Source organism: Clytia hemisphaerica, unplaced genomic scaffold (genome assembly GCF_902728285.1).
Source record: "Clytia hemisphaerica strain Z4C2 unplaced genomic scaffold, Clytia hemisphaerica genome assembly, whole genome shotgun sequence".
Taxonomy (NCBI): domain Eukaryota; kingdom Metazoa; phylum Cnidaria; class Hydrozoa; order Leptothecata; family Clytiidae; genus Clytia; species Clytia hemisphaerica.
In genome coordinates this window covers 51,631-64,857 of record NW_027103871.1, presented here as the reverse complement: position 1 = coordinate 64,857, position 13,227 = coordinate 51,631, and the positions used below count along the sequence as shown (strand labels likewise).

The window sequence follows — 13,227 nt, the reverse complement described above, 5'->3', positions numbered from 1 at the left end:
ACACATGATCAAAGCAAAAGTAAAGCGTAGACCCTAGAGAAAAAAGTTACACTTTGAGGAAGGGGATGGGATATAGCCTCAAAAAAATTTAAAATCTCTCCTATTCAGACAAAATGTAAGGAAACTAATGAGTTTATAAAGGTAAGCGAGTCAAACATTTACTTTCGATTTCAAAAACGAGATTTCACTTGTATATCTACACTGTTAAAATCGCCCTCAGGCGATCGATAATAATAATAATAACGATATATTTCACAGTATCTCCAAAGTTTTACAATTGGCTCTTCACCTGGAAATTGAGTATGATAAATATATATGTAGCGTATAAAAATATGATGTTCATTAAAAATACTGAGACCGGTTGTAACTAGAGACTAGAAGGCTAAAAGTTGGTAAAGCCAAGTACGTAAATTACTAAAAATTTAGCCTATCAGTTTCATGAATTTCAATCTCATTCTTGTTATTATAGTCAATTTTCTTTAGATTCGTTGCTTTTGAGATTCTTTTCACACTTTTGCTTTCTCGCCGTTAGCCCTCTAGTGCGCCTGGCGTGATGACAAGGTAATGCCACCATCCTTTCGATGTGGATTTGTGATACTTCTCAGATTTGTTTGCCCCTTTTTATTCGTTCAATCGAATGATATTTATATTTATTTTTATGTATATCACTTGGTCCAAAAATATTGAATTTCCACTGTAAAATAAGTTTTTTGGAAGCCACTGTAGTGGAGTGGCTGTTGTGACGTCACCCAGCCAAAAGAGTGTAGATTGCCCATTTGTTTTGATCACATGACAATAGTTCAACCTTTTTGCTTGCGTTTCCTGACCAGGTTCTTTATCAATTGACATTGGTCACTCCGACGCTCTTAGAAGTACAAGTATGGTGTGGCTGAGAGTCGCATCTACGGGTCGGGCTTTTCCTGAAATAGTATCGCACATCTCATATTCAAAAGATCAGACGTCCAGAAAGGTCTAAATATTTTTAAAAACTCCAAGGGAGGCAAGAAATAATGTCGAATAATAACAATATTTTTCATTCAACAGACGGTTCCAAGCTAGCCTGCGGAAGCAGTAATGGTTATTTACTGATCTACCATTTTGATGACTCAGCAAAAATATTGGAATTGCTATTGAAAACAAAAGTAAGTATTCCTTGTTGATTTGTTTGTTGATTGTTAGCTGCACTTCTGTCTGTCAAACCCAGGATCCCGTGAGACTTTTTTATAGACTGGATAGCGCGCGAGTATTTCTATTTTGCACGGTGACCCCCTACCTTTGACACAAATTTTTTACCACTGCCAGTGGAATATATTGACCATCTTGGACATTGAGTAAAAATTTCAGTCTGCTCACGTGCGTAGTTAACGTTGTTCGTTTCTTACCTAAAACGCTCTTTCTACATAACCTCTAGTTTGATGCTGGTGAAAAATTTGGCTGCAGGCTTGTATCATCAACACCAACTTGTCGAAATTTCAAGCCAATATCATTTTGTTATCTCTAGATATAGTAACTTACTCTTAGGCTCCAAATAAACAGGGGGGTTGGAAAATTTTCGAGATTTAATAAACGGGGGGCTAATTGCCGGGGTTTGGAAAATAGGGGGCTTTCTCTTTGACAGCTGAAAATATTCTTAAAAATTAATAAAGCTCGTGTACAATACAGAAATATTTTACTCGTTCCGAATTTTTTAATATTTTCTATTGACGACTGTGTGATAACTTTTACATATCAGAAGGGTGCGTGCAGCCCACTGCCATGCGAAGTTGCCTCAAAGATTTGAGCAAAAATATTTTAAGTGAAAAAAAGTTAGATATAGGGGTCTAGCCTGGGAATCCAAGAGTTAAACTTTTTCGAAAATCTAGTTTATGATAGTTTTGCTGCTTGGCACAGGTAACTCGCCTGCAGGAAGACTTTTCCCTGCAATGCAAGTTCACTCTGATTGGCCAGATTTTGTGCGTATTACTTAGCAGTACTTTTGCGCGCTTTTTGATAATTTTGATGCGCGCGCATAATTTATGGAAAAAGCTGACTCTGCAGAAAAAGGAAAACAAATGAAAATGAAAACATAGATTCATTTTGAAACAAAATGGCAGTTGGTTGGAAGTCTAAATACATGTGGCTGATATTTTGATGTGGTTTGTGGTTTGTGGTTTTGAAAGTCTTCAGAGCTTGTGAAAGAGTTTTTATGGCAAGTTGATTATGTGTGTTTGCCTGGGTTTCCAAAGTTCAGAAAGTTTGTCAACAAGGGTTCACACACAGACTGCTTGTAACATTCTGTGTCAGACTAATCTACCTGCACCAAGCTCTGTAAATCTTAGAACTTTGTGAGGTGAGGTATTTTTTGTTTTCTCTAAGATTATGAGCTTGGATTCCCAGGCTAATAAGGTTCCTACTTTCTGTATTTTCAAAGAGTGATGACGTCATCAATGATGCCAAAAATTCATATTTGATACAAGTTTCTTTTGCGAAATTAATGCTTTGCTTGGATCTTTTTCTTTCTGCTAGATAATGTACCGATATGTGCCAACTACTAATTTTTCTGGTAAAGACTTGAGAAGACAATTTTTTGTCATCAATGTTGAGCAGTTTTGAACGAGGTTCAGTCTGTATATATGTCTCTTTACCTTTGCAACTTCTTCAAAAGAGACAGCAGCCACCAAATCTCCAAAATAAATCAAGTTTTAGTCTATATCTTATGTCTGTTAAGTTGCCACCAAATCTTCAAGATGAATCATCCAGAAATATAAAGTTGCAAGTATCTGTGACCAAATCATCTCCAACTATGATTATCTGACCTTTGAAATGAAAATTGCCCAAATTAAACACAGTATATGATAGTCTGAATCGCAGACCTCTACAAAACCCCTGGTAGTAGGAGCACGAATCCGTTAGTGGATGTCAGAAGCCTAAGTATATGGTAAAATTTCGTGTTCCACGACAAAAAATTTGAATTTACTTCACAAACATTTTCTTTATACGTATTTCAGATTTTTGGTGATGAAGTACATGGAATTGATTGGACATACACATGTCACGTGGTCCGGTTGGAATCAGCTAGTTTACAAATGGTTTTATGTAAGTTTACGAATAACCTTGTTTGTACAAAATGGCATTTTAACGTTAATCTAACGCCCGTCCATAACATTAAAATGTACGTTAAATTACAGGTTTTGCCACCTGGGGAATTATGCGGCAATAAAAAGAATTTCATTATTAATCATTTAGGTTAATGGCTCAGTAGAGACTTTAAAGCGAGGTTAACAATATTTGAATTGTAGATGTTCGAACGAATCATAAAAAAAAGTGCGTTATCTTTATTGAATTACCTAATACGAAAAAAAAAATCTGTTGATAAATTAATCATTCTCTGTTCACACATGAGAATCATGAAAATATTTTAATCTCATTCAAATTAACACATGATCTGCATCGTAGTTTACATTAACAAATTCCAGAATCAGTTTACTTGGAAAAATTCTGCGTCAAGTTTGAATTATAAATTTCAATCCATCTTGAAAATGACCTAATGATTTTACCATTCACTTCATCTCAACTCGGAATCCCTCCCCTCTAAGCTCTAATTTTTGGACCTACCCCGGTGGGGTGGAGGTCCTATAAATTAACCTGTGTTCGTCTGTTCGTCTGTTACCAACTTTTCTCAGGATTGAATCATAGGAATCTTTTGATTTTTAGTACAAAGGTGCAAAATGGTGGTGGCCAAAATGTGACGGAGCCTGATTTTCGAAAACAAAATTTTTCGGGCAAATTTGGGCCAAAAACGGCTAAAAAACAGGTTGTTTGGACTTTGTGAAAAATTGGATCATTAGTTTTTTCTGATTTTTTGCATGAAAGTAGGGTACCATCATAGGTTAGGTAAAAGATGGCTCAAGCAGATTTTTGCAAAAAAATTTTGTTGGCTCAAAAAAGGCATGTTTATCTATAAGAATCACTATTAATAAGCTTACATCAATGTTCTTAGTCAAATTACTCAATTTTTTTATGAGATATATTTTTTTTCTCATGAGGGCTTACTTTTGAAGAATGTGTGTGTTTAGACAGGAAATTTTGGCTGTTTGGCGTGTTTTTATAAGAAAACTAGCCAAATTGACAATTAAAAAGAAACACCAATTACTCTAAATTTGAGTTTAAGATTCACTAAAAAGAAAAGGTGTGGTGGTGAAAGAAAATCCGCCACATTAAGTGGGGTGATCCACCACACCTAGCAAATAACAACATGCAACAAGAGTGAACACTGGGCAGTTCGCATCAAGAGACTGGTACTTCTCGCAGATCCATCTGGATCTCCCGTATTGGTGGATGTTGAACATTTGCTCAACTGGCTGTTTTGTCTCACCAGCAGAATGGACAGTATTTTGAAGGTGAACCACAAAAACGTATAAACTTTCTTTGATTATGAAACAAATAACTTTTCTATCACAAAACGTACGTGGAGTGAAAACAGATGCCCGTATTGTTGAGCTATGTCACGTTATGAAAAAGAGAAATGCAATAGCAGCATGCTTACAGGAGACTTGGCGTAAAGGTCAGGAGGTGTTAGATTTCGAACAATATCGCCTCATATCGTCCGGTCTAAATGAGGCAACCTGCCGTAGAGGGTCCCAAGGAGTCGCAATCTGTTTGAATCCTGATGGTGTTGACGCTTGGAATGCAGCTGGTCTCGAAACTCACTCTGATCTCGGACCTAGAGTATTAGGTGCTGTTTTTTAATTGGTAACCATCAACGTCAATTTTTAAAATCAAGATAATGCAGCAATTTCCGAGCTAAAGTCGTTCCTTAACACCTAATTTGTTTGATGTCTACAAAGATTGCTTAAAATTTTTGTTTTTCAGTATTCTTATCAACGATTTGAACGAGGAGATCATTGAAAATCTGTCTGTTGGACGCACAAACATTTTATGCAATAATGCCCCCCTCGCATGGTTAAAAAGTCGTTTCAATTGCAGAAACTATGCAAACTTCATATGAGGTTTTGATAAAATAGCAAAATAAGCTTATTAGATCTCAATAGCTACTTTGACAACTTCATAAACTTTATTTATGATAGCATTTTTTCTTTTTTAGAAAAACAATGTATAGACTATTGACGATAGCCTGTAAACTATCGACTTTTAGGGAGTCTTATCGTAAACCGATAAAATTATGAAGCTCTTGCTTCCGAGATGGAAGTACTAGCTCTATCCATTTTAGCTGTGCGTCCGACAGATAAGTTCAATATAATTAAAACAAGAGGAAAATTAAATTTAACCAATATTTGGATCCCCGAATTTGTTTAAAAGGCTTTAGGTACTTTCTATTATTAATTTTAAACTATTATAACTCTTCAGGAAAATGACTTTTTTTTTTTTGCGAATCTGAAAAAAGATATTTGTGCGTCCGACAGATAAGTTAATTAACAACAAATACACTCAAAACTTAACTTAACAACGATTCTTCTGACCTCGAGAAGGTTCCACTGACAATTGTCAGTGAAACAAACGATCACTCACGCATTGCATCATTGCGTTTCAAAGGTCATCGATTGTGTCGAGGAACGGCTGCCACTTCGATACACTTTGAAGAAGGTGTATTTGTGGAGTGATGGGTGTTCGTCGCGATTTCGCTCGCGGTTCACATTCGCACTGCTACCTAAACTGCATCCTGATAAGCTGATAGAGTGGCACTACAACGAGGCCTCTCATGGCAAAGGCCCTATGGATGGAGTTGGTGGAACGATAAAAAATAAAGTCTTTCGAGAGGTCAAATCGTTAGGAATTGTTGTCAACTCGCCACGAGACTTCGCCGATCATGCAAATCGCCTCTGTGAGTCGGTGACTACAGTGTACCTGCCAAAAAGTGATTTTTTGAAGAGCCCCAGGAAATCGAAGAAGCACCATACATAAAGGGGACTCTAACGATCCACAAAGTAAATCCTCAAGGGATCGCATTCTTGGAATTTTATCGTCTATCGTCCGACGAACAACCATTTTTTACCCAATACTACAGGAAGGCCAACGATCCCGTAGTCTGTGGTCATAAAACATCTGCTGATGGTCCAAACATCTGTGCCCAATGTTCAAAGAAGTACAGTGATGGTGAAGAATGGATGGAGTGTCCCTCCTGCAAACAGTGGTACTGTACTGATGAGTGTTTTTCAGTTTAAAGGTCCGGGCTTTTTTCTGTCGGACGCACATTTTTATTTCGATGTAGATAGTACTTTTGAGCATTTGCGAAAGAAATTCCGAAAATAAAGTATTATAATACACAACTATCCACTATCAATCGTTTTTTTTGACTCTAGCAATGAAAATTTCTTGGAGTTTGGCTCCATCAACTTTTCTAAAAATTCTGTCGGACGCACAACTTTCTTAATCTTCAATTTACAATGTAATGGGAAGAGATCTTTAAACAAATTTTATGGACTGATAATTGTAGCCGTTTAAAGGTTTGAAAGGCCAAAAGTTTTCATTAAAATACAAAGTTTGCCTGACAAGCATCATTTTTGTGCGCCCGACATGTGCATCCGACAAAAAAAATTGTTCTGTTGTATGGAGGAATAAAAACTCTGCCTTAACTTTAGGTAATTCAATTTTCCTTTTGGAGAAATGACGAGTCATAATTCTAATTCAGATCAAAAGTTCAAGTTTGTAGGCCTAGTACTTTCGATAGAATTAGGATTTGCCCTCAAAAATTTTGAAGTCCATTTTCTATCGCGTGCGTCCGACAGACTTGAATTTGACTTCACTGAAAAAAGCTGTAAAGAGCTTGATTCTTGGAAAGTTCGCTATTAAAAAGAACCCATTAGTCCTTATTTATAATAATAAGCTTTGAACCTAACTCATAACTAATTTTTATTCAACTCTGTCAGAAGTATCGATTGTGCATCCGACAGAATTTTCAATTAAAAAACAGCGCCATTAGCTATTCGTTTATTATTGAGAGATAAGCACAACAGAGATGTTGGTGTCTTTTTGGTATCGGCATACGCCCCGGTAGGAAATGCCCCAGAACATACCTGGAACGAATTTTTGATTTACCTAACAACGTGTTTGAACAGAAAACGTAATGATGATATTTTAGTGATTGGTTGTGATTGCAACTCTAGTATGGGCGTGAATCGATCGAAGGAGTCAGGCCCGCTCGGTAATTTTGGTATATCTCACGTTAATGATTCTGGAAAACGAATGTTATCGTATCTTGCAATTCAAGAGTTGAAAGTTGTTACGACGTGTTTCAAAAAGAAGAAATACGGCACATGGATGCATCCTCGTAGTAAAAATCTCCACCAAATCGATCACATTTTTGTCAACAGAGAAATGTTCGTCCGATGTATCGATGCTGGAATCACCTCGCCTCTGTTAGATAGTGATCATAATGCTACTTTTGTTACCCTCCGCTTAATGAAACGTCTTAAAAAGAAAAACGATAACCGTCAGCGACTGCTTGCTCTCGACCACTCCCATCTACTTGATCCAGATGTCAAACGTAATTTCTTTGATAAAATTAAAAACTACTTTGACACTAATGCAGCCTGCAAATACTCTGAACTATCAAAATCCATGTCTAAAGCAGCAACCGATGTTCTCCCAAGACGTGCTAAAGCTCAACCAGACTGGTTCAAATTTGACGAAAAGAACTTGAATGCTCTCATAGATGCCAGAAATGAGGCTATGAGACGTGTTTTCAATAAAAGAACTCGTTTTTCAGAAGAGAGATTACGGTTACTACGAACTAAAGTAAAGGTGGCTGTAAGGAGTGCCAAAAATAAGTGGCTCCATTACATCTCTCACGCGACTAATGTAACTGTCGGTACTAAGACTGCTTGGGACAATGTGAAACTGCTAAAAAAAGGACTGTCAAAAGTTAAACCGGTGACTCAAAAGCAATTGAAAAAACCAGACGGTACTTTATGCAAAACCCCGGATGAAAACGCTACCGTTTTCAAAGATCATTTCCAAAAACTTTATGAAAATCAAGTCAATTTTGATGAAACTGTCTTAGATCTCCTGTCCCAAAGACCGGTCTTCGAAAACTGTGATGAAATTCCCTCGGATGAAGAAATAAGGACTGCCATTTCAAAGTTGAAAAATAAAGCTCCAGGAGAGTCTGGAGTGATGACCCAATCGTGGAAAATAATTATCGACAGCCAAGAAATTTTCCAGATATTGAAATCAATCATAACTGATTTCTGGGTAACCGAAACAGTACCTAAAGAATGGAACATTGGCAGGCTTAATGTGTTACCGAAAAAAGGAGATCTTTCCTTGCCAAAAATTACAGAGGAATCGTGCTCCTTGAAAATGCATATAAAATTATTGCAATTATTCTACATCGTAGACTTCTACCGATTGAGGAAAGTTTAGATCATGAGAGTCAATCAGGTTTCCGCCCTGGTAGAGGCTGTATGGATGCTGTGTTTACCGTTAAAACTGCCATAAAGAAAAGACGAGAACATGGACTGGAGACCTGGATTTTATTCCTAGATCTAGTTAAAGCTTTCGACCGTGTTCCGAGAATCGCTTTGTGGAAGGTACTTGAGAAATATGGAGTACCTTTGAAATTGATAAATCTCTTAATAGTTTTACACGCTGACTTCACTGTGAAATTCGTTATAGGCGATGTAGTCCGTACCATTAACAGCATCGTCGGTGTGAAACAAGGTGATATTTTGGGACCGCTATTGTTTACCTTTTACATTACCGCAATGATTGAAACCTGGAAGTTATCCTGTGGTATACCGTTTTGCATATTTCGGAGTAAGAGTGATTTTGTAATGACCGGTCGTAGAACAACCACGAAAGGAGAAGATTTCGAGCTTCCAGACTCGGAATATGCAGACGATACGGCTTTGTTATTTGAGAGTCGAGATCATATCCAACAGGGAGCTACTTCAATAATCGTCCACTTTGATCGTTTCGGAATGGAAATTCATACCGGTGCAATAAATCCCAAGTCAGACTCCAAAACGGAGATATTGTTCTGTGCAAAACCGATATTCATGTATGACAACCCTGAAACCCTTGATAATGTCGACTTATCTGATGTAATTATTGATGAAAAGCGTTATTTGCCCATTGTTGACGAGTTTTGTTACCTTGGTAGTATAGTTACCAACGATTGTACCGATGAAAAGGATGTGGATACCCGTATTGCCAAAGCAAGTGGTGCTTTTGGAATGTTGAGAAAATGTTTGTTTGCATCATCTGATATTACCAATAAGGCCAAAGGATCAATATTTCGTTCGTTAATCTTACCAATTCTTCTTTATGGTAGTGAATGTTGGTGCATGACGGAATCTTTATTGAGAAAGATTCGTAGCTTTTACCATGGTTGTATACGTAGTATGTGCCGAGTAAATCGAAAGCACACATTTCTACATAGAATCTCAACTGATGAGCTTCTTGAACGTGTTGGGCTCGAATCTATCGAAACGTATATTTATAGACAGCAATTGAGGTGGATTGGTCACGTGAGTAGGATGGACTGGGATCGTCTTCCTCGGAAAATGCTTTCCTCATGGGTAGTATCGAAACGACCCAGGGGATGCCCTAAGATGACGTATGGTCGTTCAATTCGAAAATGTATGTCTAAATGTGGTATAAATGTTGATAATTGGTTTGTTATGGCTGGAAATCGTTTGGAATGGAATGCAATGATTAGAAATTTGTCTATATAATTTTTTTTTTTTTTTTTTTTTTTTTTTTTTTTTTTTTTTTTCTTCTAGTTAGATTACCCTTTTTTTTTTCTACTTTAGTATGTTTCATTTTTCATCTTAGTTATATACTTTTTGTGGTCACTTTAGCTTTAGGAGGTGCTGTGATCCTCACCTTTTGGTGAGGCCTATCCCCTTGCATGGGAAGGCATCTGTCTGTCTGTCTGTCTGTCACTAGCCAAATTCGATATTTTTTTATAAGCACATTATCAATTACTTAGGTATTAGCTTTTCTCGAGACTGGCTCTTTCATTCTTTATGATTTTTTGCACAAAGATGCATAACTATAAACCCTCGAATGTGACGAAGCTCGCTTTTTGGAAAAAAATTTTCGGGGTAAATTTCAGCTAAAAAACGGGCAAAAAAAGGGTTTTTTGGACTTTGTGAAATATTGGATCATTGTTTTTTTTCTGATTTTTTGCATGAAAGTAGTTAAAAGATGGCTCAAGCAGGTTTTTGTAAAAAAAAACAATTTCAGCTTTAAAAAACGCATCTTTATATATAAGAATCACTATTAATAAGCATACATCAGTTCTTAGCCAAATTACTCAATTTTTTGATGAGATATATGTTTTTTTTGCTCACAAAGTCTTGAATATGAAAGAATATTTCAAGAGCATGAAATTTTGGTTTCTAAACGTTTTTTTATAAGAAACAAACGACTAATTTTAATAGATCGTCACTATATGATATGTGTTCTGAATGATTGTTTAATGGTCACGCCTTACGTAGATATCAATTATATATGTGTTAAATGCATAACCAGGTAGGTCCATAAAAGTATCACTTATTTTTATCTAAGTTTTATCAATCATATCACTACCCCCGTTTTTGGACCTACCTCGGAGGTCCTATAAATTAACCGATGTCCGTCCGTCCGTCCGTTCGTTCGTCTGTCCGTCTGTTACCAGCTTTTCTCAGGATTGGCTCATTAGTTTTTTCTGATTTTTAGCATAATGATGCAAAATGGCAATGCCCAAAATGTGACGGAGCCCGATTTTCGAATAAAAATTTTTTCCGGCCGAAAATGCCGGAAATATGCCGGAAAAACTGGTTTTTTGGCATTTTCTCGAGATTTTATCATTAGTTTTTTCTGATTTTTTGCTCAATGATGCGTATTAACAATGCTCAAAACATGGCCGAGTCCGTTTTTTGAGAAAAAATTTTTTTCGGCCGAAAATGCCGAAAATATGCCGGAAATCGCCGTTTTTCTGGATTTTCATTGGACTTTTTCCTTTTAATTGGTTGTTTTTTCATTCAACAACATTATTAATAGCAATGCCCACCATCAAGCATGTTTCAATTTTCAATAAAATTGGTTTTTGAAGCCGGAACTATTTAAAAATCGCCGGAACAACCTATTTTCGCCGGAAAGACAGTATTTCTTGAATTTCTCGAGCTGTACTTTATATTTTTTTATGAAATTTTGCACACTGATGCAAAATGACAATACCTAAAATGTGACGGAACCTGATTTTTGAAAAACATTTTTTTCCGGCCGAAAATGTCGGAAATATTCCGGAAAAACCGGTTTTTTGGTATTTTCTGGAAATTGTATCATTATTTTTTTCTGATATTTTGCAAGTAGATGTGTATTAGTGCTGTCGAAAATGCGCCGAAAACCGTTTGTGGAGAAATTTTTTTTTTCAGTCTGTAGAACCGGAAATGTTCCGGAAATCGCCGTTTTTATGGATTTTTGTGACATTTTTCTAACTTATTCAATTGTATATTTACAGAAAAAGGTTCTTAATAGTAATGCTCAAATTATAGCATGGTCTGATTTCCAAAAAAAAAAATTTTTGCATGCGGATCTCGTTAAAATTCGCCGGAATAGCCGAAAACCGGCATAAAACAGGTTCTCGTCACTTTCTCAGGCTAACTACTTGACGGATTTCACGATTTTTTGCACAATTAAGTTTCAGCGTTAACAGTTTGTCAGAGCCAGATTTCCAGACTATGCGTTTTTTAGCCTAGCTTATCAAAAGGTTCATGAATAGATTTTTGATTGCTTCTCCATCCAAAAAATTACTACAGACAGAACCATTTTCGCGCGCTTTTTACTTAGTAGATGTATTTTTTCTTTTAGGTTGGTAATATTACATAATTGAATGAATGAATAGGTTTCCCGCGTTTTTAGCTTTACAATGCAAAGTCATCAATAATTCATTGTGTTCGTATTTTTTTCTTAGTGTTCTTAACCGCAGTGTTAATTTCTCTCTCTCTTCTCTCTTTCTTTATCTTTCACGCACTCTCTGTCTCTATAAAAAGATGCATGGAAAATAAATTCTGCGATGAAGGGTTTGAAGAAAAAATAAATACACCAGTAAAATATTTTGTCTAGCGCAAACGTAATGGGATAATATGCACTCTTATAAAAAAGCATTTGTGTGTTGAAAGGTGGGTGGATAGCTGAATGTTCGAGTAATAATATTCGTTTCAATGTTTCTATTTTTATACAAAACCTATAAATTAACCGATGTCCGAAAATGTACTTTGGAAGTATTTTGTGAAATTCTTACTCTGGAGCTGCACTTAAACATATTTTTAATGATACTTCTCTTTATCTTTAGAATAATAAGCAATAGAAATACAAAATAAAATAAAAGAAGAAGTCAATTTGATAAAATCCATCAAATACATTTTATCAAGCAATCACTTTGAAAACCCCTGATAGCTGAACTCAAGTTGCAGACACACTGAAGATTCAGTTGAAAGAAGTATTGGAAGTAGCAGCTAAGAAGAACGAAGAAATAGTAAAAGAAGAACTTATTTTATTAGGAAAATTTTGTAAAATACTTATCGAAAAAAAAGTAATAAAAGAGGCATAAAAAAAGAAGGCCGAGAAAAAGAAAATAAAAAATATAAGAAAATATAAAAACAAAAAAAAAAACAAAAAAAATAAACAAAAAAAAAAACAAAAAAAATGCCCACCAAAAGAGCTGATATCAGCCAAAGTCCCCTGAGGCACGACTATAAACGCCACTACGAAAGTCCACTGAGGCACGACTATAAACGCCACTCGAACTTACAATACTTGCAATGCCAATATACAAATAACGAACCCCTTGCTTACGATACAAGTTTTTTGCTAATCACTCGGCTTATTGTAGATGGAGATGTAGAATTAAATCCAGGGCCAATTACCAATGCAATAAAATCTCCAAGAGGAAGACCAAAAAAGAAAACGTGTTTTCGAGGAACCCCAAATAACATAGATAATGATACTGTAAATTTCATCAGAGAAAACAAACCATTAGGATTGAAAAATCTAGGACAAAATGTATGTTTCTTCAATTCAGTTATTCAATCATTATACACTATTGATACCTTCCGTGAATTTGTTAAAACTCTTGATACCAATGACTCCAGTATTTTAGCAGTCAAAGACTTATTTTCTACAATTGAAAGCTCTGAATCACCCATAGAAACGTACGAATTCATAAAGTCTATAGAACTTCCAGGCTACGATTATACACAACGAGAACAATTTGATGCTCAAGAGTGTGTAAATTCTATT

The 13,227-nt window shown here is 35.9% G+C and overlaps 1 protein-coding gene across 2 annotated transcripts in view; it reads left to right on the top strand.

The window, feature by feature from the left end:
• Nucleotides 1-13,227, top strand: part of LOC136808322 (echinoderm microtubule-associated protein-like 4) — a 56,002-nt gene that overhangs the window by 30,113 nt on the left and 12,662 nt on the right. For both annotated transcript variants that reach the window (XM_067064856.1, XM_067064855.1), the window contains 2 exons: nucleotides 1,045-1,142; nucleotides 2,988-3,075. In XM_067064856.1, the coding sequence (XP_066920957.1) occupies nucleotides 1,045-1,142; nucleotides 2,988-3,075 (186 nt within the window). The remainder of the gene's footprint in view (nucleotides 1-1,044; nucleotides 1,143-2,987; nucleotides 3,076-13,227) is intronic.